Source organism: Hippoglossus hippoglossus, chromosome 9 (assembly GCF_009819705.1).
Source record: "Hippoglossus hippoglossus isolate fHipHip1 chromosome 9, fHipHip1.pri, whole genome shotgun sequence".
NCBI classification, from domain to species: domain Eukaryota; kingdom Metazoa; phylum Chordata; class Actinopteri; order Pleuronectiformes; family Pleuronectidae; genus Hippoglossus; species Hippoglossus hippoglossus.
Genome location: NC_047159.1, coordinates 1,362,516 through 1,387,482, shown reverse-complemented (window position 1 = coordinate 1,387,482; position 24,967 = coordinate 1,362,516). Strand labels below are relative to the sequence as shown.

The following is a 24,967-nucleotide window of genomic DNA, read 5'->3' as shown; positions in this document are numbered from 1 at the left end:
TTTATACTTTGATATACTTGTCCCAGGGCTTTTATCTGATCAACTTCAAATTGAGATGAGTGTCATCACAACAAGACGGAGATCAAAACTAACTCAAAGATCGATTTTTCGTCACACGGTGTGACCGTGGCGTGGCGTCAAAGTTTGATTACACGCCATCAAAACACGAGGTTCTGTATCTCGGACATGCATGGACCAATCGAGTCCAAACTAGACATGTAAGACAAGTGTCCCGGCCTGATGACATCTACACAGAAATTATGACTTAAAATCACAGCGCCCCCTGGTGGCTACAGGAAATGACATGTTTTATACTTTGATGCACTGCTCCTGGCTGCTTAACAATATACAGCTCAAATGAGCTGAGAGAAGTCAATGGATCATGGTCAGAATTGTGACATTTCCTCAAACCGTGTAAACGTTGAGGTGCGGCGAAGGATCATCCTTCGCCAAAGGACACGATGTTGTCATAACTCCAGTGTGCATTGTCCTATCACCGCCAAACTTCTGTCACTTGATTATAGTTCAAGCCTGAACAGCTCCATGTGTCAATATTTCCTCAGTGTCATAGCGCCACCTACTGATTCGCCATGACACAGGAAGTACTTTGTAAATCCACTCTGCATTATCCAACCGGCTCCGAACTGCTGACCTATGATCACAATCTTGACCTGAACACATCCATATATTAATATTAGTTCAGGGTCATAGCGCCACCTACTGATCGGTGTGAAAATTAAGTTGTTGTAACATTGTCCGATTGACACAAAATTGCTCACGCTACATCGGAGCCCCTACTTGAAGAGATATATCGGTCTGTAGGTAATAATAGTGATGGCGCCACCTACTGGCAACAGGAAGTAAGCTTTGTTTTACAACTATCATTCGATTTACATAAAATGTTCACAGTGTGTTGTGCAATTGATGGCGTGGATCGTAATGAGCAATTAGCAGGCAAGGATCGACGTCGCTCGACGGACGCAGGAAGTGAAGTGTTTGTCCTCGCCGCAGTGCGCAAAACGCGTGCAACGCGGAGACGTGCGCTTGGTCATTGATCGCTCTCTCCACCGACCGCAACAGGCTTCAACGTGCGGGTGCTCGGGCCCGTCAGTGCTACAACGTAGCCCTAGTTTATATAGATTTTTTAAGATGATTTAATCTAAAAACAAATCTCTTTCACAAAGATTGAAATGATCCGATGTTTTATAGTTGCGGGATTGTAACAGGAAACTTGTTTGTCATGTTTGTCGTTCAAATATTCTAATTTATGTTTGTTTTGTGTGTGTGTGTCTACAAAAAGGTTTTAAGAAGAGATTTAAAAGAACTCAATCAACAAGTCTTCTCTATTTGATCTGTTTTTGTGCGACTGAGTGTGTGACTTAGTGTGTGAGTGAGTGTGCGACTGAGTGTGCGACTGAGTGTGCGACTGAGTGTGCTGGTTTTTGTTTGTCTTGTTTAAATGAAAAGTTCTACATGAATAAAGCCTGATTGATTGATTGATTGGTTGATTGATTGATTGATTGGTTGATTGATTGATTGATTGATTGGTTGATTGATTGATTGGTTGATTGATAACTGAGGCTGTGAAGTAAATGTAGACACATAAAGTTTTTGTCTCTGAAATGTTGTGAATTACCTTTTTTTTTCTTTGTGCAACGTCTCAACTTCCTGTTTCTCTTCAACGAGGAGGATTTTATTTTTGACTTCTTCAAATTCTCAACTTGTCAAATAGATCTTTATTATGTTGTTGTGACAGTTGCTCGGCGGGTTGGATGGTTTTGGTGGAAGAGTGAGTGACACACACTTCCTGTTCAGAATGTGACGGGGTCATCTGATTGCATCAAGGCAGCAGAAAACCACAGTGACACTCTCGCCCAGAGCTTCCGCTGTGATGAGGAGACAGGAAGCAGATTCTCACTGAGCGGAGTGAAGGACATGTGCCTCCTCATCATCACACTGCAGCAACCAGAGGAAGACACAGTTCTCTACAACGTGTTCATGTCCGAGTTCTAAAGGAAACATCATTTTCAACGTCTGAGCCATGAGCAAACGGAAACTGAGTAAGTTCCACGGTTCGGATGCAGATGAGTAAAGTTGTTTTTATGAATAATCATCAGAGTCTAACTCTCTAATGACTGTGATATGAGACAACACAGCAGGACTTTATTTGTTCATTCGCTGCAATGGTGTTGATTTAAACATTACAGAAGTGTTCTTTATGTGAATTGAAGTATAATTACTATGTGAAAATACTCAATTACAAGTCGAGTTCCTTTATTCAACATCAGACATAATGATAAAGGGAAATATTAGGCTCGGGGACCTTCAAAGGGTCAACATATAAATGGGAAATGGTTTTGTATTTATAAAGCGCTTTTCTAGTCTTGATGACTCAAAGCTCTTTACAGTTTTACATTCACACACACATTCATACTGTGCATCTATTAGCAGCACTTTGTTGTTCTATGAGAGGCAATTCGGGGTTCAGCATCTTTCCCAAGGACACTCTGCCCCCTCAGCCACAGCCGCCCACCTAAATGTGAGATGAGCACTGGGCGTTGGTGGAAAGTAGCCGGGTGGACGTGTGGTTGATGAGGTTTCTAACACGTGACGGACGTGGAACTGGAAGAACACAAATATCTCAGGATGAAGAAGAGGAGCCGTACACGTAGAAGACGAAGACGTCCACTTGGAAACACGAGGAGGTTCCAGATCTTTTGGTGATGAGGGCCGACGCCGGTGTGGACGAGCTGTAAACAACAACACTGATCTTTCCACAGCAGAGTTTATACTTCATGTCCGGCCTCCTGCTGCTCTACAGGCTCCGCCCCTCGCCTGGATGTTCCCACATGTTCCTGTTGGTGTGAACGAGTCGGGACCCGACAACCTGCTGCTGCTGCTTCACAAACACCAACTACACAACACGTCAGGATCCAACTGTACGGACATTTTCTGGAGTTCATGTCTAAATACGGCTTCAGTGTTTTATGATGAGTCAGCGCAAAGAGGCTGAGTTTAGAGACTGTGATCCATTGAGTCTGGTGTCGCTGTGTGATGCTGTGTGTGTTTGTGTGATGCTGTGTGATAATGTGTGTGTTTGTGTGCATTGGCCCTTTGTCCACTGTTCCACTCACACTGTGGTGTTTTTGGTCCATTGTAAACGAAGCATAAACGAGTCTTTGTGCAGCATCAATGGACACTGGTGCGTCTGAGGGCGGAGTTTAGCTCAGAGCTAAGAAAAGACAGCGAGTGTCACTCTCTGCTCGCTGCTCGCTCTCTGTTCACACTTACCCACGATGCATCTGAGGGCCGTTCATTCAGTCGGGTTTCGGCCTGAAGCTTCACATCAGCGAGCAGGTCGCTGTGCTGCAGCTTCTCTTTGAGCTTCAGGACAGAAACACGCTCATGAGGTGATGTCACAGGTCACAGCATCAGCCCCGAAACGTGACAAACCATTTTATAAAGAGGTAATGGAGCCGGCAAGTGATGAGCGACCGCACCCAAGTGTCACGCTTCAACTCAACCCACTCGCACGTTGAAAAACCAACAGGCATTAAACATTTGTCTTATTTGTCGAGTGTCTTATTTTGATTTGACCTTCGTGGTCTCCGTCGGCCGCAAAGGAGGCGAAAGGATGCAGCCTCTGAATTGAGAAACAGCTTCTGACTCCAAAATGATATTTTACCCTCACTCTTGTGGGGGGGGGGGGGGGGGGGGGGGGGGAAGTGGCTGTTTCCTGTTAACTGGGTTTCTCTCACTCCTCCGACCTTTGACCCAGAAGCTCTCCAAGACTTTTGCTCTCGTTATTTCTGTAAAGTTTTCTTTAGCATTCAATAAAAGCACAGAGCATTGATAAATGTCTTTTGAGTTCAATCTTTCATCTGTCTTACAAGTCTCCTTGTTCCGGCCCTGACACAGACTGCTCTGAATGTGCAGGACATGACATGTGGAGGGAAACAGGACAAAACAACCAGTGACTGTTAAGAGGAGGAGAATTCTTTCTCTGCTGTGAGAAAATAAAAGTTATCCCACTCCAGGAATGCTGTTGTCGTAGCCTTTAAACTCTCATCGGTTTCTATTCTGATCCGCGGCCCCTGGAGATCTCAGCAGTGTTTTATTATGGCCCCCCCCCCCCCCTCCATTTCCTCAGCTAAATATAGACAAATGATCCTGAGAAAAAAGATGCTGGAGGTGCACATGCAAAGAAGCCGAGTTTAGTTTTTTGACTTTATTTCACTGAAAGTTTATCAGGGAATCTGCGTGAGAAGGTAAATGATAATCTTACTTTGAGAGCGTATTAATAAACTTATTAATGAACTGTTTCCTTCTATCTCCAGGTCTCAGGTGGTTGGGGAGCCTCAGCAATCTCTCCACCCGCCGCTCCTCATTCAAGGCCAACACCCAGGCAGCCCCAGAGCATGATGGGAGCCTCTGTGGGGCCAAACCAGCAGCAGCTGGGGAGAAGACAGTGGACGACATGGAGTCGTGCCTCCACAACCCCAGCTACGCCCGCTCCAGTGACATGTACACACATGTGGGCACTGTGCCCCGCAGCGAGAGGAAGAAGAGCTTCAGGGGTCTGAAGGAAAAGAAGAAGAGGAGGGAAGAGGAGGAGGAGGATGGGGGGGTGAGTGGAGGGCAGGGCCAGTGCAAGGCGGGGGAACATGTCCCAGACTCCCTCCTGCTCAGTGCCCTGTCCAGCCTCACTTTGACCAGTCCGGACCGGCCTCTGCCTGTTTCTGCAGCGTCCCGGCCGCTGCCCGCCACTCCGACACCCAGCCGAGCTTCACCTTTGACCTCAGGCCCTGACGGCTTCAGTCGTCCTCCAGGAGAACTCGATAAGAGCCAAGACGCACCATCGAGGAGCAAGGATGCTTTAGAAACCAGTAGACCTGTGAAATATCCACCAAACATGGCCACTAATGGCCCCAAAGTGGTTCCAGCGCAGGATGTGTACGTACCGATGGACCCGATTACTGAGGCAGCTCGAGACGACCAACGAGAGAAACAACAAAGAGACACAGCACAGGAACCCACGAGCCCTGGGGACGGCTCACAGGACGGAAGGTGAGGATGGCTCACTGCAGTGAAGGATCCTATAGGCTCGGTCTGGTGTTTGGGTTTCTAACCTGTGACCTTCGAGCTGATGACACGAGAACTGAGGCTTTAAAACAAGAAACGAATCTGTGTCAAGTCTCAGTACATTAGAATCTGTGACATTATTTCATCGTTCAAACTATTAAACTATTTAATTTTAGAAAACATTTGAAATAAGTTGGTTTGTAAATGAAGCACTGACAGAATCTAAAATAAATGAAAGAATATTTCTAAAATGATATTCCAAAGTATTATAGATAAACAATAATGCTGACTGCTACTATTACCAATACAGAAAAACCAGTGCACACTAGAATACATTATAAAAATAGATTTAACAAACTATAATGAACACATCAATAATAGCTTTGATTAAGCAGTTTAATACATTTAGCTTATTTTAGCTTGAAAATGAATATACAAAACTAATCAAACAAATTTATATTTGAGATAAAATGATCAATTATTTATCCATTGTTGTGTTGTTATGAAAAAAGATTGTAGAGGTGTACATGTATACACAAACATATATACATGTACACACACATATCTACATATTTATACATATAGGAATGGTAATAATAATAAGGGGATGATGACAAAAAATGAATATAATAGAGGAAGAAGATTGATGAGTCAGTGTAAATAAACAAATATAAATATCCCGGACATGTAGGAGGGTTGATGGTAAACCCAGGGAAGTGAAATCAGATTCAAATCATCCAATTACAGTAATTACTCAAATACTTCTTAACACCACTACGTAAAAACACGATAATGACGCGTGACTGAAGTTTTGTTTTACGTAGAGAAATATTTTAAATAAAATAATAATAAATGAACGTGTCCTAAATAACATCGATCACAGTAAAAAAAAAAGTGATTGACCACCGGGCATGCGCAGCGCGTCCCCGCCTGTCCCCACTGCAAGTCAGCTGCTGGAGAAGTTCGGCGGGAGTGAGCGTGCGGGACCGTGCGGGACCGTGCGGGACAGGATGAGTGAAGCCGGGGACGGAGGGTCGGTCCGCTGCGGAGCCGGAGGACGGAGGTGAGAGGAGGGGGTTCAGTTCTGCTGAAGGTCCGAGTCATGGGGGGGGACAGCCGCAGGACTGAGACCCACCGACGATCGAAGAGTGATCGATGATCGAAGAGTGATCGATTATTACTGCGTGTGATCGGTGCTCGATGATTCCAGACACTTGACGTTAGTTTGGAAGGTGTCAGAAAACCAGTAAAAGGTTTTACAGCGACCAGTTCAAAGTCAGGCTGTGTGTGTCTGTGTGTGAGTGTCTGTGTTAGAGTGTGTGTCTGTGAGTGTGTGAGAGTGTGTGTGTGTGTGTGTGAGTGTGTGTGTTACATAAGCGGAGGAATTGGATCCTGCTCTGGCTCCTGTCAGAATAGTGATAAGACTTTTTTAGTCAGAGATGCTTCAGCCTGTTTCACTCAGTCTGACCTGATTTACACCTGACGTGACCTCTGACCTTTGACTGTCTGTCACCTTCATCTGAGGCGTTTTCAAACTAAAACGATCTCTGTCGGCTTCATACCCGTTTTCAGAAAGAGGTTGTCTACGTCATTGTTTCTGTTCAGCAGCTCTGAAACTCAGGTAGTGTGGACGCGAGACAAACCCGTAGCAGAGCTGATACCTTTTCAAACTAAAACTTAGTCGTGTGGATGAAGCCTCAGACGACTTGAGGCACCGGACTGAATCAGAAGGCAGATTTCTCTCTCTCTCCACTTTCTATCCAGTAATGAAGCCAAGATATCTCCCACTGGGGCGCCGCCATCTTGTGCTGTTTTAAGTGATCAGTCGGAGTAAAAGTGTTTCCTGTCGTCGACCTTGACTTTCATTCCAACAGAGTTGGGTTGGACTCGTCCTCTCTCTGTAGTAAACAGCTTCAGCTCTGTGTGGACACATGTAGCTGGTGTCAGGTTTGGTTATTATGGGAGCGTGTGTGTGTCTGTGTGTGTCTGTGTGTGTGTGTCTTTGTGAGGACCACTTTGAGCTGGACATGTTACGGCTGCTGCACACTAGAGGATTTTAAAATATTAATTGATTTTAAAAACACAGTATCCAACATAACGATGTAACCGATGCTTAATATGTTAATAGTGAACAAACAGACGACCACACACACACACACGTGGTGTTTTCTAAGTTCTGAAACTTGTGTGATCAAACGTGACATCAGGATAAAAACATGGAGTCGGACACACAACAGCGACACATTGAACAAACTCATCCAGTTAATAAATTCCACCAGTTTGTCCTTGTCGACACGCTACAGGAAACAAAAACCTTATTTACGCTGTCGGCAGCAAAGTTTCGTTTCTAAAGTTTCTAAAGTTTCTTCTCACTCAACCAATTGCTGCACCTTTCATTCGACAGTCTTCCTGATAATTACGATTCTAAATCCTGGAGGTTCGGATTCAGTCAATGACCTGAAGATTATGTCTGTGAACCCAACACCCCCCAGGTTCATTTGGTGTGAAATTGGGCCGATCAATCTGTTCTGCAGGTGTTACAGCGTTTTGAATGGTCCTCACTTTGTGACACAGGCTCAGAGGAATCGATCTCCCGGGTTTCCTCTGAACTCAAATTGTGTTGTTTAAGGTTTGGGTAAGGGAACTGCATTACATCATTGGGTGTCCTCACTGAAGTGGAAGTGTGTGAGAGAGAGCGCTGCTGGCCTCAGAAGCAGGAAGTGCTGTAAAACTTGATGCTTGTTCTGGGGAATGCAGCCCTGAGGTGAAGGGAGTTTCCCACAGAGCAGCTCGGAGTCTCTCTGGAACACGACAACGCTGCAGAGACTCTGGATTAATCCAACACAGATCAGAGCTGCACCAACTGGGGTTCTCTGTGGTTCTCTGGTGTTCACTGGTGTTCACTGGTGTTCACTGGGGTTCTCTGGTGTTCCCTGGGGTTCTCTGGTGTTCTCTGGTGTTCTCTGTGGTTCTCTGGTGTTCACTGGTGTTCACTGGTGTTCACTGGGGTTCTCTGTGGTTCTCTGGGGTTCCCTGGGGTTCTCTGTGGTTCACTGTGGTTCTCTGTGGTTCCCTGGGGTTCTCTGGGGTAATATCTACCACAAATTTCAACAAACCTCTGTTTGATTGTTTGTGAAATGTAGGTACAGATGCATGTTGGTTTTCAAACTGCACACTGAATAGATATCGGCCGATATATCACTATCAATTTGTTTTACTCCCCAATATCAGGGCTGTGTGAAACCAATCAGGTACCAGATACTGGACCGAATCACAACACAAGTACAGTTTCTCTGCTTACAGGCAACATAAACATCACCACACATCCCAAGTTAACATTACAATAAACTCAAGGACGGAGCAATAGCTGAGGTCCCGAGAGCAGCAGCTGGTAGAGTTGGTGGTTTTATGCACCTTGTTGTTTGTGATGTGCCAGTAAACCAAGAGAAGAAGAAGAAGGAAGGGACACGACAAACTTAATGAAGCACCTGGCGAAGCAGGGACGTCCACATGCGGTGTGGACGTCCCTGGCCTTAGTGGTGTGGGTGTCCCTGGCCTTAGTGGTGTGGACGTCCCTGGCCTGAGTGGTGTGGGTGTCCCTGGCCTCTGCGGTGTGGATGTCCCTGGCCTTAGTGGTGTGGACGTCCCTGGCCTTAGTGGTGTGGGCGTCCCTGGCCTTAGTGGTGTGGACGTCCCTGGCCTTAGTGGTGTGGATGTCCCTGGCCTTAGTGGTGTGAGCGTCCCTGGCCTTAGTGGTGTGGACGTCCCTGGCCTTAGTGGTGTGGATGTCCCTGGCCTGAGTGGTGTGGGCGTCCCTGGCCTTAGTGGTGTGGGCGTCCCTGGCCTTAGTGGTGTGGATGTCCCTGGCCTGAGTGGTGTGGATGTCCCTGGCCTTAGTGGTGTGGGCGTCCCTGGCCTTAGTGGTGTGGACGTCCCTGGCCTCTGCGGTGTGGGCGTCCCTGGCCTTAGTGGTGTGGACGTCCCTGGCCTTAGTGGTGTAGACGTCCCTGGCCTCTGCGGTGTGGGTGTCCCTGGCCTCTGCGGTGTGGATGTCCCTGGCCTTAGTGGTGTGGACGTCCCTGGCCTTAGTGGTGTGGACGTCCCTGGCCTTAGTGGTGTGGGCGTCCCTGGCCTTAGTGGTGTGGACGTCCCTGGCCTTAGTGGTGTGGATGTCCCTGGCCTTAGTGGTGTGAGCGTCCCTGGCCTTAGTGGTGTGGACGTCCCTGGCCTTAGTGGTGTGGATGTCCCTGGCCTGAGTGGTGTGGGCGTCCCTGGCCTTAGTGGTGTGGGCGTCCCTGGCCTTAGTGGTGTGGATGTCCCTGGCCTGAGTGGTGTGGATGTCCCTGGCCTTAGTGGTGTGGGCGTCCCTGGCCTTAGTGGTGTGGACGTCCCTGGCCTCTGCGGTGTGGGCGTCCCTGGCCTTAGTGGTGTGGACGTCCCTGGCCTTAGTGGTGTAGACGTCCCTGACCTCTGCGGTGTGGACGTCCCTGGCCTTAGTGGTGTGGGCGTCCCTGGCCTTAGTGGTGTGGACGTCCCTGGCCTTAGTGGTGTGGGTGTCCCTGGCCTTAGTGGTGTGGGCGTCCCTGGCCTTAGTGGTGTGGACGTCCCTGGCCTTAGTGGTGTGGATGTCCCTGGCCTGAGTGGTGTAGACGTCCCTGGCCTGAGTGGTGTGGACGTCCCTGGCCTGAGTGGTGTAGACGTCCCTGGCCTTAGTGGTGTGAGCGTCCCTGGCCTTAGTGGTGTGGACGTCCCTGGCCTTAGTGGTGTGGACGTCCCTGGCCTTAGTGGTGTGAGCGTCCCTGGCCTTAGTGGTGTAGACGTCCCTGGCCTTAGTGGTGTGAGCGTCCCTGGCCTTAGTGGTGTGGACGTCCCTGGCCTTAGTGGTGTGAAGACAAGTGATGATGAGTTTGGAGCTGGAGTATTTTGCTGACACTGTCAGGCACCGGAACCGTTGTAAAAGTATTTGATTTAGCTGCGTCATCAGAAAAAAACCAAACGATACCAACACTCGTGAGTGGATATAAATGTGCAGCAAAACTTAACATGATGCTGAACTCGTGCTTGATTTGTGATAAAGGAGGATGAAGTGTAATCTCAGTTTATCAAACCTGTTTCCTTAATGATTCTTATTATTTCATGATCTGTTTTCTTTTCGCCCGACTTCATCTCAGAAACACAGAAGTTGAGTTGTTGAGGTGTTATGTCAGAACATAATCAGATACATGTGCTTCCTGTCCGGTCACACGGAGCGACCCACATTTACCCTCATCGTGAATAAATCATCACACATCATCAAACAATGATGAGCGATGAGTTCAGGGACAATCAGGGACAATCACACTGTCAGGGAGTCAGGAGTATGTTTTATTTGTGTGTTCACATCTGTGTGTGTGTGTGTGTCTGTGTGTGTGTGTTGGCGCTGTGCTCTCTGGGTTTGTGCTTGGGAACAAAAGGTCACCTCCCCTGACGTTACTCACGGAAAATATGCAGCGTGTCGAGGAAGAGCAGAGTGACCAGAAAACAAATAAAAAGAGGTTCACACTCCCAACGTAACCGGCATCAAACCTCCCTGTGGGTTTCTCACGTCAGGTGAACAGTCTCGTCTGAAACACTGTTGGCAGACGAGAGGTTTCACACGGCTGCAGAAATGTTCCCCCGTCCTCCATGGAGAAGTTTGTAGTGTTGCAAGATGTTGCTGGGTGGTGTCAGACTAACAGGGCGCTGCTGTGCTTGTGCAAGAGGACGGACACTTCTACGGTTTGTGTGTGACGTGATCAAATCTGAGATAATTTCACCTTTGTCCCGCTGCTTCCTGCCTGTGAGTTCAAACTAAAGCTCCATTTATCCCTTTGGTTAAACGTTGAACTGTAAAGTATCAAACCTCAATTATATTTCTTTGTTATTACAGTTTGATAACGGTATCTTAGGAAATATTGAGAATTAAAAAAACGTGGATATCTTTAAATACCATGCCCCTTTGTTTTTTAACATGCGTATCGTTGGCTGTTCAGTTGAGTTGCAGCGTGATACTTTGGAAATAAATCAAATAAATCTGTTACTAAATACAAATAAAGATGGACGACATGATGGCTCCCGAAAGTGAAGCCGCCTCCTCCATGTTAGCAGACGGGACATGGACCAAACTAAATAATCAAACTAGACGTTAAATAAACGTTAATGTTAAAGATGGTTTCTGTCATTTTAGGAAGTTCTTATCACACCGATGTAGGAAGCTGCAGACGTGTAAAATAAAGCTCACGTGACTGTGTCATGTTTTAACGTGATCTCGTCTTGTGTGTTTCAGGCCGTGTCACGTGACAGACGGCAGTGGAGAGTATGTGAAGGTAAGTTTATTCCCAACGTGGTTTCTGTTCTCGTGCTGCTCTGATCCACACGGACACTCGGGTTCTGATTCCATCAGGACGGGTGAAAGTAAGGACTCAGGGAACGTGACCCTCTACGTTCAAAAAACAACAACACTTTGAGGCTGCATCGGTTGCCAGGGGCGACCGATGCAGCTCTGGTAAAAGATGGAGGAGAAACACGGAGAGTGAGACAGTTTCCTGTTCATTGACTTATAATTGGATACTTCACAAACACACTCGTCTCAATGGGACACGCCGGTAATGAATGATAAAACTATTCATAAGGGGCTTAACACACACACACACACACACACACAAAAACACAACTATTACCTAGATGCCATCCTGTTTTAACAGAATGGTGAATCCAGGGATTGTCATGAGGCAGGAGTCACTTCCACAACAAAAAAGGTGTGTGTGTGTGTGTGTGTGTGTGTGTGTGTGTGTGTGTGTGTGTGTGTGTGTGTGTGTGTGTGTGTGTGTGTGTGTGTGTGTGTGTGTGTGTGTCTTTCTACAGTTATGAGGCCAATTTTGAGGACATTTTGACTTTGTGAGGACATTTCGACCGGTCCTCACAAAGTCCATGGGCTGTTTGAGGGTTAAGACTTGTTGTTATGGTTGGGCATTTAGTTTGGATGGTTAATTTTAGGGTAAGTAGCTAGGGAATGTATTATGTCAATGAGTGTGTGTGTGTGTGTGTGTGTGTGTGTGTGTGTGTGTGTGTGTGTGTGTGTGTGTGTGTGTGTGTGTGTGTGTGTGTGTGTGTCCTAAAACAAAACAAACAAAAGCATTCCCAGTCCATCCCTGGTGCAAACTCTTGATATACAGTAGTTTTTGGGGTTTTGTTTTGTTTGTATAAAGACGCGATAGACAAAGCTCCGCTGAGTGATGACCCCTCGTTGCCACGGTGACGAGACCCAGACCCCAGCATGGGTCTGGGTCTCGGGGCCCCTGGTGCCGCCAGTGTGGGAATGCCAGAGCTGTCCTCCCTCGCCCCCTCCCTCGCTCCGTCCTGCCCTGTGTTAACACACATTCACCCGAACACTGAGCGGAGGAGCAGGATGACTCTCGTTCCCTCAGAGGACCAAACGAAAGTTTGTTGCTCCAGGCGAAGATGGGATTTTCACACAATGCCAACACGATGGGTTCATCTTCTTTTGTGTTTGTTGTGTGTGTGTGTGTGTGTGTTTGTTTTGTATCTGATGGTGTGTCTCTGATGTCCTTTAAGTTCTCCAAGGGGAAGTTCTGGTTGGAGCCGCCGTCAGAGACACAGAGGAAGCAGCTGGAGGAGGAGCTGAAGCTGAGCGGCACGAACCTGAAGAGCAACGCCTGGTACCACGGACACATCCCCTGGGAGGTGTGCCTCACAACACACACACACACACACACACACACACACACACACACACACACACACACACACACACACACACACACACACACACCTCCTCCATGTTAGCCAGGAGTGCCTGTATCGGTGGGACCTCGATAACAAGGCTCCCCTCCATCATCACTACTGCACAGATTCTGGCTCCAAATGACATCATTGGACTAAAGTTAGCATTTTGAAGTTTCTGCCTCATTTCGGGAAAAGCGGGAGGAAGTAGAAATGCGTCTTCCGTCTTTATTTATAGTCCATGATGTGCAAGTTCTGCAAAGTTAAAAATTCAAAGCCATATGTCAGCATGTCCAGCGGCAAGTCTGGCACCCCCCCGCTATCAAAGTCAGGTAAAGTGAGAGGAGTTACTGTTGTTTTCTTACACCGTCAGAAGTGGTTGACCAATCACAACAGAGCGGGCTCTATCGGGAGGGGGGGGGGGGGGGGGGGGGTCCTTAAAGAGACAGGAGCTAAAACCAAGTGTTTCAGACAGAGGCTGGAAAGAGGAAGAGGAATCTGTTTTTTTTTAGAGGTGCTATTTGTTTTGACATTGCTACATGTCCAATATTAGCAACATGTCAAACATATTACATTAACTTGCCTCCTCAGGTGTCAGAGAGCCTTGTGGGGAAACATGGCGACTTCCTCATCAGAGACTCTCAGTCCAGTCAGGGAGACTTTGTCCTCACCTGCCACTGGGAGGAGAAAACGCTTCACTTCCTCATCAGGAAGACGCTGGTTCAGTCTGGTGAGACGTACACCCGGGTCCTTCACAGCCTGGGGGGGGGGGGCCTTTGACACCTTACAGGCCCTCGTCCACTTCTACGCGGGCAGCAGGGCGGCTCTGACCCCGTGGAGCAGCGCTCAGATCCATCAGCCAGTGAACAGGACGCTGCCACTCAGTTACCTGGAGACGGCGTTCGGCACTGTCCCCAGCCTGCGCTCCAACCAGGGAGGGCCGAGGAGCGGCAGCACGAGCGGAGAGGAGAGGGTCCGTCCCAGGAGGTGAGGCTTCACCGACACTTTACAAGAACACAAGGGACTGGTGTCACTGTTCACTACGTGGTCACGTGATTTAAAAAGCTGCACAGACATAATATCCTTCTATGATCTGTCTCTGTCCTCGTCTGTCTCCGTGCAGTCCTTCCTCTCTCCACCACAGGGGGACAGACATGAGCAGAGGACAGGACGACCGGACTCTGTCGACTTCAGGAGAATCAACTCTCACTTCTCCAAACATCAACAGTGAGTTTTACTGTCAAACAGAACTTTTTATTCTATTCTCAGCTGTGTCTTCAGTACATGATTCATAGATCATCTAACAAAACACTACTTAGCCTTAGCTTTACGTATTAATTATAATGGTAAAATAAATAAACAAACCAAAACACACAAGAAAGGAAGTGAAAAGGTTTGTGTGTCGGCTCGGGGGTGAAATAAAGACCACAAGTTCCACTGTTGATTGATGGGTTGATTTAATTTGATGATTAAAAACATGATGAAAAACAAACTGGTAGAACAAGTTATTATTTGAGTTAGTTTTAGATTTAAGTAAGTGCAGTAATCTATACATTTTTATAAAATCTAAAACATTATAAGAATCCTGTAGCATTATGAAATCCATCATTAGATCTCAACTAAAAACTATTACTTAGCTCAGGTCAAGCTTTTCACCAGATTATGTTGTAAGATATTTATACATTTTGGAGAGTTAACAGATGAATGAATCCATTAACATGATCTCTAAGGCATGTTTGGTTTGTATGTCATGTAAGTCCTGTGAGTCTTTAGATGTGTCGCTCCCTTGTGCCTCATTACAAACTCCACCCAGAATATAGCATCTTCACGTTCTCCCTGGAGCTCGGTACATACTGAACCTCTGTGAGTGATATCTCGCACAAGAAGGTCTCGTTTGATGTCTGTTGTTTTACACATCATATCTTTGATTATTTCAATGGCCCACAAAATAGATGATCTTTAAAAATGTGAGCTTCATCACATCGTAGCAAGAGTTAATAACAATCCGTCTTTGCCGTGTCGTCTTCCATCTCCAGCCCCACGGTCCAGAAGCCCTTTATACCCTCCGACAGCCTTTGTGGCTCCATCTCCATCCTTCTCCAGGAGCTTGAGCACCACTCAGCCCACGTCCTCCCCGAGCAGCACCCTCAACAGACAGCGTAACAACAGATACCATCAGAACCAGGACTCTCCGTCCCCTGATGCAGACGGAAGCTGCTACACAGAGCTGTACCCTGGCCCTCAGAGCTACGTGGAGAGGCTGTGGGCAGAGGATGGGTCGCTGGGCCTTGATCCACTGAGGCTGGATGACGGGAACGTGTACTTTTCACCCGTGGTGGAGGCGGCTTCTTCTTTCAAACCGAGCAGGTACAAGTCCCCGCTGATGCCTGAAGAGAATAAGCCTTTGGAGGTTGGAATTCTGCGAAGAGTGAAGGAGCTTCTAGCTGAGATCGACCCCAGGACAGCGGCTAAACATATCACCAAGGCTGACTGCATGGTACTGCTTAAAGCTACTCTCATCAATATCCACTATTCACTGTTATTTGTTTTATTTTTTGGGGTCGTCTGTCGTCTGTGAACATGATCATTTCTTTGAAATTTGTCAATACAGGTTTAGGGGGACTCCAGGATGAACTGAATAGATTTTGTTGGTTAAAGGTCAAGGTGGCTGTGACCTCAGAAAACACATTCCTTTCCTGGCTTTATGGATTTTAAATGTGCAGAACCTTTATACACAAACTACAATTACCAGCCTGTGGTTTTATGCCCCCACCAGCCAGTGCAGTTTCAGTCTACTGCCTCAAAGGCCAAAACATCAATCAAATAACAAAATACAAACACTGCTGGTGGGTTACTGGGCATTAAATCACACATCGAGTATCAAGAACCACATTCAGGAGGAGTCCAATAAGTGTACGTCTGTTTCTCAGGTGGCCAGAATTCTGGAGGTGACTCCGGAGGTGCAAAGGATGATGGGAGTCAGTTCTGGGATAGAGCTGCTCACGCTGCCACATGGCCAGCAGCTGAGACTGGACCTTCTGGAGAGGTGATGAAGAAATCCTCAAAAGTTTGAACTGACTCATCTCTGTTTGCGGTCCACGTGGGGTAGAGGGACTCGGGTTGATCATAGAGTTTCTTTGATCGAGGACTGGCTTGTGTATCTCATACTATCACTTTATCTACTTTTATGTACTTTTACTTTATGTTTCACTTTATCTGTTACAGCAGATGCGAAGTTTGTCATTTAAACTTGTGAAAACAATGGTCAGTTGTAGATGAAGAAGAGGAAGTCGGCCTGTTTTGTACATTTCTCTTGGAAATTACAAGAACAGATAGCAGACATACTACCCAGGTACATTCGGTACATTAAGAGGTCATAGTTTTGTTGGTTTCTAAATATTGATATTACTAATTAATTCATCATCATAACACCTGGATAATGGACTCTATGTGGTGCCTATTTATCCCAAAGGAAACTAAAGGAAATCTAGATGTGTATTTTGATCTGCACCAGGTTGCACACACTCGTTGATATCAGTCCCTTTAACGTGGATTTATTATTTTCATCTCAATCCATGAATCGAGCCACAGGAGCTCTGTGAAAACGTAAAGAAAAGAAGCCCTGACTGCAGAGAATGAAAACTTCCTGACGCTCTCTCTCTCTTCAGGTTTCACACCATGGCCATCATGTTGGCGGTGGATGTGTTAGGCTGCACCGGGACGAACGAGGAGCGAGCTGGGCTGCTTTACAAAATCATCCAAATCGCTGCCGAGCTCAAGAGCACCATGGGAAACATGTTTGGTTTTGCTGCCGTCATGAGAGCTCTGGAGCTGCCGCAGGTAAACAGGCTTCACTCAGGGTGGTGGGTGGAGGTCGTGGTTCCCTGTCTGATATTTAACCAGGTTTTCCGTCCTTCAGGTGTCTCGTCTGGAGCAGATGTGGACGGCGTTACGGCAGCGACACACAGAGGGCGCTATTCTCTACGAGAAAACTCTGAGGCCATTTATGAAGAGCCTCAATGATGGGATAGGTAGAGGTCCTTCAACACAACACATGATTCCAGCATTAACCCCCCCCCCCCCATAACTTGGTTATAAAGTGACTCTCTCACCTCTCTTCTTCCACCTAAAGCTGACTCTGTGTGTGCGTCTGTCTCCCCCCAGAAAGTTGTCCGCTGTCCAACACCACCTTCCCCCATGTCCTCCCCCTCTTGTCTCTGCTGGAGAAGAGTGTGGCGGTGGGTGAGGGGACGGAGCCATGGGAGACGGCGGAAGTCGGTATGGACATGGTCATGTTGCACCTGGGGGCGGCGAGGACCATCGCACAGCTGGGGGGCATTTACCAATCCAACGCTCAGGGCAAACTACAAGGTAAGCAAAGTCCTAGGAGGACAAACTCCAGGCTGTGGAGTGGTGTCGGCCCGTATGGGTGCAAACATGGTGGGTGCTGGATAAGAAACCGTCTGAAACTAAAGACATTTACATCCTGCTTGGTGACACTTTGCACCTGGTGTGAGTTAAGTTAAGTTAAGTTATTGTTAAGGGCCCGAGGAAGTGCAGTGTTGAACTTAAGTGATACGTTTGATATTGATAAACTTTGATAACTTTAAACTGATGTTGCAGGTTTCCAGGAGCAGGCAGAGGTCCTGGAGCTCTTCCTGACCGACTTCCAGCTGAGGTTGCTGTGGGGTAGCAGGGGAGCCCCGGAGAGCCAGGCTCTGCGATACACCAAGTTCGACCAGGTGCTGACTGCCTTGTCCAACAGGCTGGAGCCGCCTTTCAGATCACACTGACCTCAGAGCTGGACGAGTGGCCTGTCGCATTCTCCCTCATGGAGTCTGCCGTCAATGAAACCTTACTCAAGGGCTTTTGGGAGAGTTTGCACAGTGATGTGTTAAACAGGGAGGCTCCTGCCACACATGCACACGAGTGGCAGTTTGACTTTAGACATGTAAAGCTGATCTATCAATGCACCGTCTCTGTCAGTCAGACACTTGAAAGGTGAAGCAAACCTTCCTGTCGCTCTTTGATTCAGATTCCTGATGAAACTTCATTCAGAAGGACGATTACAGGCTTCAAAGTGGTTCTGATACTTAGTGGTTCGTTGTTTGAAACCAAGCCCGACTGGTCCGACTCAAGAGAAGTTGAGAGAAGCATCAATTTCTCCCCCACAGTCAAGAGTTGTTGAATAAATGGACGAGCAGACCAGAGAAACAAGATGGTGGAGAACTAGTGGTCTCATTTTCTACCCTCATTACTCTCTTCATTTAGCACTAATCCCAGTTTATTGTGAATTGAAGAATTAATCTTTAACATTTAAAAGTGCCTGAGTCAGAAATCAGCATGTTTTGCCAGCACACGTTATTTATTGTGTTTTAGGGATGCACCGATTTAGTGTCCGAACATGTTGGCAGATATTCACCTTATTGATTGCTGTTGGTCTATCAACAAATAAGTCAACATTCACTGGTGGCAGAGTTTTGATGAAGATATGATTGAGTGAGTGCTCATTCAAAGACTTTACAACTGATCAGTTATTCCTTTAGAACATAGATTTCTTGGTTTCCCTGGAATACTGTTTAAGATGGAATGAGATGAAGGAGATGAAAATGAACTGACCCTAAATACAATGGTACATCACACAGGTACACAACGTTTCTACTGCCTTACGTAGTGTTAACGTCTAATCTGTATATATAATATACTGCATTGCATTCTATGGTACTATGATATGAGACATATCCAGGTCCATATCGGTGCATCATTAATATGTTAATGAGTCTTACCAGAGGACTTCATCTGTTCCACAGTGAACTCAATATTAACATATGACATATCAGATATGAGTGATGTGGTTCGGTGCTTCTGTTCCTGAGATGAGGCTGAGCCTCAGTGTGTTGATTGGTTAATATTTAGAAATGTTGTTGATCTTAAGGCTGGACCTTCCCCTGAATTTACAAGTTCACCAACTGTATCTTATATTGTAAAACCAAATAACATAATAACGTATCTGCATTCATAAAATTACATTCTTTTGCATTCTGACTACTGTAATGTGTTCATTAACATTTTTCTACTTTCAAGTGAAATGTTCACGTTATCGGGTTTTGTTTTTTAACCTTTTTTCTTATCTCACATCGTAACTGTTTAAAATGGAATGACTGAAAATGAACTGACCCTAAATACATGAGTACATCACACAGGTACACAACATTTCTCCTGCCTTACGTAGTGTTAACATCTAATCTGTATATAGAATATAATACATCGATGTGGGCAAGGAGGGGGGTTTGGAGAGCACCTCCAGCTGAACCAGGGACAGTTGGCAGAGCTCCCTGGACTAAAGGCACCAGGAGGGCTGCCACGAGAGACAGGGAAGACACCGCTGAGCTGTCACCACGCCAGAGGACACTGCTGGACAATTTAAGTTGTTTAGGTATTTTAATTTATGTTTGCCTTTTCTAATCACATGCAAATAAAGATGTTGAAACCTGAGTGGTTTGGGTCTGGCTGTTGTTGGGAGACGTCGCTTGCCACAAGCCCCTCTGGAGAATTATCCAGAGTTCAGCGCAGGTCTGAAAGCAGCTTAAGAACTGCAAGCTGTGACAAGTGTAACTGGAAAGTTAAACAGTACAAATACCCTGAAAGAACAAAACCCTGTTGGCTCAACCATAAAATAACATCACAGAACACCTTCAGGCATTTATCAAGAGGTCTCAGAACATGACAATTAAAGTAAAAGGAACCAAACCTATTTGCAAACTGTTGAACCAAGACATGTGATATGTTTGATCACCTGCAACATTGAATTAGTGAGCTGCAAAACAGCAATGGCCTCTAAGCTGCAGAAGAGGAAATGCTCTTCCACACTTTAACAAACGTCTTCACTGAATCCAATGTGAAGTATTTCAAACGTGGTACGTTCCATCACAAGAGGAATAAACATGCACCGGTTTCTCTTATCCGGTGAGTAACCCTCTGTAGGTGAGTCATCGTTAAGCACACGCACCTCGCAGGTGGACACACAGCAAACTGTGCAACACGACCACAATCCGTCTTAACATGAAATACACAATCAGTGAATAAACTCAGCTCAGAGTTGTCCTAGTTACACAGGGAACTTTATTTAGTCCTTCTACTGACGTACCCTCATGGTTGATGCACTTATTGTAAGTTGCTTTGGATAAAAGCGTCAACTAAATGTAATGTAATGTAATGTAATGAAATGTAATGTAATGTAATGAAATGTAATGTAATGTAATGTAATGAAATGTAATGTAATGTAATGTAATTAGCCCGGGAATTAAAACCGCTTCCCCATGTCGCTCAGTGTTGTTATATTATATTTATTTCTTTACCCAGATGATTTATATTGGTGTCTAAAGGTGATGTTGACGCGCACACATCATATTAACTCGTTGTGTGTTTTTATTGATGTTTATTACTTTATCACCGCACTTCAGACACACGCGCTTTGTGAAAGTAACCAATCAGCGACCGACAACTTCCGGAACCTGCGTCACTCTGACCTGTGATCCGCCAACGTGTCCTAACCGGTACACCACACTCCAGGTGCCTCACGGGAAATGTAGTCCTCCTCGTCACGCTGTTACATGTTTGTCCACGCCTACCGGGAAGTGGAAGGAACTACAAACACAGCGGTGGTCGCCGGGAGAAGTCCAACATGTTGGTCGTCCGCTGTGCGCTGGTTTTATTCCTCTGCAACCCGGTGTGCGGAGTTTTCCAGAAACTCTACTGCGCCATTTCAGAGAGCTGCGACTGCGACTTCCGACCGCGCATCAGAGGTACCCGAATGACTTCCGGATAGCCTGCTAGCTAGCCCGAACGACTTCCTGTTAGCCTGCTAGCTGCACACACAGGATTAAAGTTCGTTTGTTCAGTGTAACGGAAACTCAAACGTGGCTGATTTAGTTTGGTTCGTGTTCAGGAAGAGTTCACTCACCGACATGTTGGTCACCGTGTCCAGAAAGAGACAGATTCTTACTCAACAGCTAACATGCTATGCTAGCTGCGGGGGCGGGGCCACTAGTCCTAGCTGAAATCTGATTGGCCCCTGTGCTGTCACTAATATTTAAAACAAACAAAACAAACTTACCAAACAAGGTACCCAAATATGAAGTAATTAATAAGTGTAGAAGTAAATACAGTTTGCAATGATAACGTTTTGTAGTTCTACAGTTACATATTTCTACAGTCATTTATTTATCTCTGTAAATCTATATTTATACATTTTATATTTACATTTATTCGTTTGTTAATTTCTGTGTTTCTACATTTAGTTATTTACTTTTTGTATTTCTGTGTCTGTATGTTAATTAGCTGGGTGTGTTTAACTCCCAGTTTGTTTACAGCTGTGTGTGATCAGGTCAATTACTTTGGAGCTTTGCAGGAAGTGAAGAAATGAATAAGTTCATCTAGAAATAGAGAAATAGCCTTTCTCCATCGCAAACTTTGTTTTTTATCATTTATTTAGGTATGTGATTATTTATTTCTGCATTCATTTATTTCTTTATAGTCGCATGTTGCCCCAGAGAAGAACTGCTCTGAGTAGTTCTTCATTGTTTCTGGGACTTTTAGTTTGTGTTTGTTCTTTGCTCGTTGAAATATTTTAACATTATGTTGTCACCACTCAGCTGTTGAGGATTATGTGTTAACATTAACATCACACGTGTCTTTTATGTCCCTACGGCCAGACTTAGAGTGGGACCTCTACAAGAATGTCTACGGACAACACCTGGCCCAGGACATCGTGTCAGAGGCGGTGGACGGGTTCCTCCAGAATAAAAGCCCCGATCGCCCCCTGGTGCTGTCCTTCCACGGCTCCTCTGGGACAGGGAAGACACTGGTCAGCTCCATGCTGGGAAATCATCTGTATGGCTCAGCTATGAGCAGCCCATTTGTCCACCAGTTTGTCCCAACGCTGCACTTCCCGATGCCGCAGCGGGTCAATGAGTACAGGGTAAGTGGGGGATGAGTCTGAAGGTCTGAGCCAGACGAGCTGTGAACGCTTCCTACAATAAGAGGCAGGACACGTGTTGAGATCTGTTAAAGATGAGGATTCACTCATATGCCAAAGATATGCTAACATGGAGAAAGTACAGTGCGCTGGACGGAGAGAGTCTCCAGTTATTTGCATCGTTTGGAGATGTGGTCAGAACGACATCTCCCTCCTCTGGTTTGCAGGAGGCGTTGAAGCTCTGGGTGCAGGGGAACCTGACGGAGTGCGCGCGCTCCATCTTCCTTTTTGACGAGATGGAGAAGATGCCTTCAGGCCTCATCGATGTCCTGGAGCCCTTCCTGGGTCCTTCTCACATTGTGTTTCGCACCAATTACCGCAAGGCCATCTACATCTTCATCAGGTACATAGCCAGTACACACACACACACACAGTCTGTACATTTAAAACTGGAGTCTTCACTATGAGAAAATAGATTGTATATATATGTGTGTTCAATATAATAATCTGTGTGTTTTCCCTGCAGCACCACAGGAGAGGAGGTGATAAACAAGCTGAGTGTGGAGAACCGTCAGGCTGGACGGGACCGAGAGGAGATCAGGTTGTCCGACCTGCAGGACGCCATCGCACAGTCGGTCTACAACAACACCTCAAGTGAGTCGCACACGTCTCCATCCTTTCACACAACTTTTAAGAAATCTGTGTCTTGATGTACATAGTTATACTTTGCATATTAATAAACAGGTGAACAGATGTTTGTGCAGCTGCAGATCTTCACTCGCTGAGGCTCAATTACTGCAGATCACTTTTACAGTTTCAGAAAGAAAGCTGTAACCATTACCACAGAGCCAGTAAGCCCATTCCAAACAGGCGGGTTTAGAACAGAAAACAAACACCAACATTCATTTAGACTCACAGATGAACTGATTTAGATTTGAGTGGTCAAAGGTCAAAGGTCACAGTGACCTCACCAAGCAGGTTTGTGTATCTCAAGTCTGCTGTTAAGGAATTTCTTCACAGTTTTACCAGTTTGTCACTTGGACTCAAAGATGAACTGATGGAAATTCCTAAGAATCTGTGGGAAAAAAACCTCCCAGTCAATAGAACAGAACATTAACATTCATATTAATTTGCCAATAGACCATAATATTCTGTGTAACTCTGCTCAGTGATGAAACAGCCACTTGCTGGAATGATGCTGTGACATTAAGTCTGAGTTTCTTCCTCCAGGCGGCTTCTTCAACTCCAGCATCATCCAGCAGAAGCTCATCACCCGCTTCGTTCCCTTCCTGCCGCTGAGCCGCCGCCACATCGAGCGCTGCGTCCGCTCGCAGCTCTGCCAGCAGGGCCGGTGTGGCCGCAGTGACGTGGTGGAGGCAGTGGGGGGCGACATGATTTACACTCCCGCTCCAGGACAATACTTCTCCACCACCGGCTGTAAGGCCGTCTCCGCCAAAATCAACATGTTCCTGTGAGCCGGGGTGGTGACTTTCTTTTCTAATGACTGATAGAGAAACTCCTTCTGAGGTGAACAACTGAACTTTACGTCTGCCTGAGCGAGTTTCTGCCACGTGGAGGTCAGAGGTCAGAGCAGCGGAGATTCACAGTCAAGGATGCCTCCTGTGCTTTAATCAAAGGGAATCAAACTCACAACCCTCAAGACGTTGTTGCTTCATCAGTCGATTTCCGTCCGTCTCTGAACACAGGAGAGTTTGTTCCCTGAGCTTTGTTCAGCGTCTGAACCCGGGACACGTCTCAGTCTCTACCTCAAACCCAACTCCGCCTCTCGGTTAGGAAGTTGGTTTCCTGGTGTCAGATTTTTTTAAGCTAGACTGAAAAATTAATAATCTTCTCCCCAACACGTCCTCCTTTCACACTCTGACCCCAGTGAGACCTGGTCTTCACGCCCGTCCTGAGTGATCTGATCACATGACTCCATGTGAGATCAGATCACTCAGGACACTCGGGGACACATGGCAGCTGACGTCGCTGCTAGAATCACAATGACTCTTTTGTTTCTGCTTCCCACTATTTCACATACATTGATTTATTTGTGGCCACCGACACAATATCAACACTTCAAATGAGTAAAATATTCCAGAGTGGAGCAGCAGCCGCTCACAAGCACATGGGACACATCTGTAGAGTAAAAACCTCATCAGTTGGAACAGAAATGACCCTAGTGATAATTAACATATAGAGGAGGGAGTTGGATCAGATCACAAGTGGTCACAGGAGACACAGGTTTCAGCTGCTGGAGGTTTTGGTGCCTTGCTCATGTGTTGGCATCCAACAGCAAAAGAAAGGGGCTCGGCCTATTTGATCTCCGATGCAGTTTCTGCTTTGTCTTCATAGTTTTTAGAAAAAGAGTTAAAAAAAAATGTCCATAAAGACTTTTTAAAGTTTGAAATATTTATTTAGCAAGAAATCCTTCGTGCACCAGTGAAAGACTAAGTTTGTTGTTTAATATTCAAGAGTTCGGAAGTGAACCCATAAACTCTCTCAAAGCGTTAAACCTTAAAACGATGAAACAAATAAGTCAAGTCAAACTGAGGTGATGCTTTAAGAGAAAACTATTTCTACAAACGTCATGAAGAAGCTGGTGGATTTTACTTCAGGCTCCAGTCTGGGTGCACGTGTGCACTTTAACCACCAGGAGGCAGTAGAGACTTCATTTTACCAAGCGAGGAAGACGAGCTGCAGACTTCAGCTCAGTGGTTTTTATTTCATTGACTCACATTTAAATGAGTTTAACAGTTTTGATATTTGTAATGTAAATGTGTTGTAAACGGTGACAACACTGAAACTGCACTTTATAACCTGGAGGCATCTTGAGCCGGGACGAACACTTTGTCATGAAGTTTACTTTGTTATTACAACTAATTAACAGTTGTGAATTCTATTGACTGCATTAAATTGTGACTGTAAGAATGACTGCAGCAGCAAGTTGTGCAATTAAAAAACACATGTAATTAACAAGGCTGATTGTAAACTCCATATTTATTATTTATTCATTTATTGACTGACTTCAGTTCTGTTATCGGTGGAAATTCAAATCTTTAACCTATAACAATAAATGACAAATCAGTTTTGTGAAGCAACAGCAACTTGTTTGTGTTCCAGTGTTTAACTTTTTTGATCATTAAC

General features: G+C 45.9%; 2 protein-coding genes and 1 long non-coding RNA gene across 3 annotated transcripts; 2 read left to right on the top strand and 1 right to left on the bottom strand.

Annotated features, from left to right (window-relative positions):
- The first annotated feature begins 1,906 nt into the window (after positions 1-1,906).
- sh2d3cb (SH2 domain containing 3Cb) lies at positions 1,907-18,041 on the top strand. The gene is given in 13 exon segments (XM_034595353.1): positions 1,907-2,060; positions 4,338-5,067; positions 11,387-11,426; positions 12,676-12,804; positions 13,435-13,605; positions 13,607-13,830; positions 13,967-14,070; positions 14,880-15,340; positions 15,774-15,889; positions 16,512-16,683; positions 16,763-16,874; positions 17,008-17,214; positions 17,467-18,041. Coding segments are annotated over 13 exon segments (2,655 nt in total). The 5' UTR covers positions 1,907-2,041; the 3' UTR covers positions 17,637-18,041.
- Positions 15,336-24,967, bottom strand: LOC117767589. Its single transcript, XR_004614909.1, has 3 exons — positions 24,353-24,967; positions 16,433-16,437; positions 15,336-15,465 (listed from the first exon to the last, which is right to left on the bottom strand). It is a non-coding gene; the product is annotated as an uncharacterized LOC117767589 (long non-coding RNA).
- On the top strand, positions 20,320-23,450 carry tor2a (torsin family 2, member A). Its single transcript, XM_034595355.1, has 5 exons — positions 20,320-20,648; positions 21,558-21,823; positions 22,048-22,223; positions 22,347-22,474; positions 23,051-23,450. Exons 1-5 carry the CDS (start codon positions 20,528-20,530, stop codon positions 23,293-23,295), a joined length of 936 nt encoding a protein of 311 aa, XP_034451246.1. The 5' UTR covers positions 20,320-20,527; the 3' UTR covers positions 23,296-23,450.

What these genes read in the sequence shown, in the direction of transcription:
- tor2a (XM_034595355.1), top strand. Translation starts at nt 20,528, where the DNA reads ATGTTGGTCGTCCGCTGTGCGCTGGTTTTATTCCTCTGCAACCCGGTG. An exon ending in CTTCCGACCGCGCATCAGAG is followed by an intron (nt 20,649 to 21,557) that starts GTACCCGAATGA and finishes CCCTACGGCCAG; the next exon opens with ACTTAGAGTGGGACCTCTAC. An exon ending in GCCATCTACATCTTCATCAG is followed by an intron (nt 22,224 to 22,346) that starts GTACATAGCCAG and finishes TTTTCCCTGCAG; the next exon opens with CACCACAGGAGAGGAGGTGA.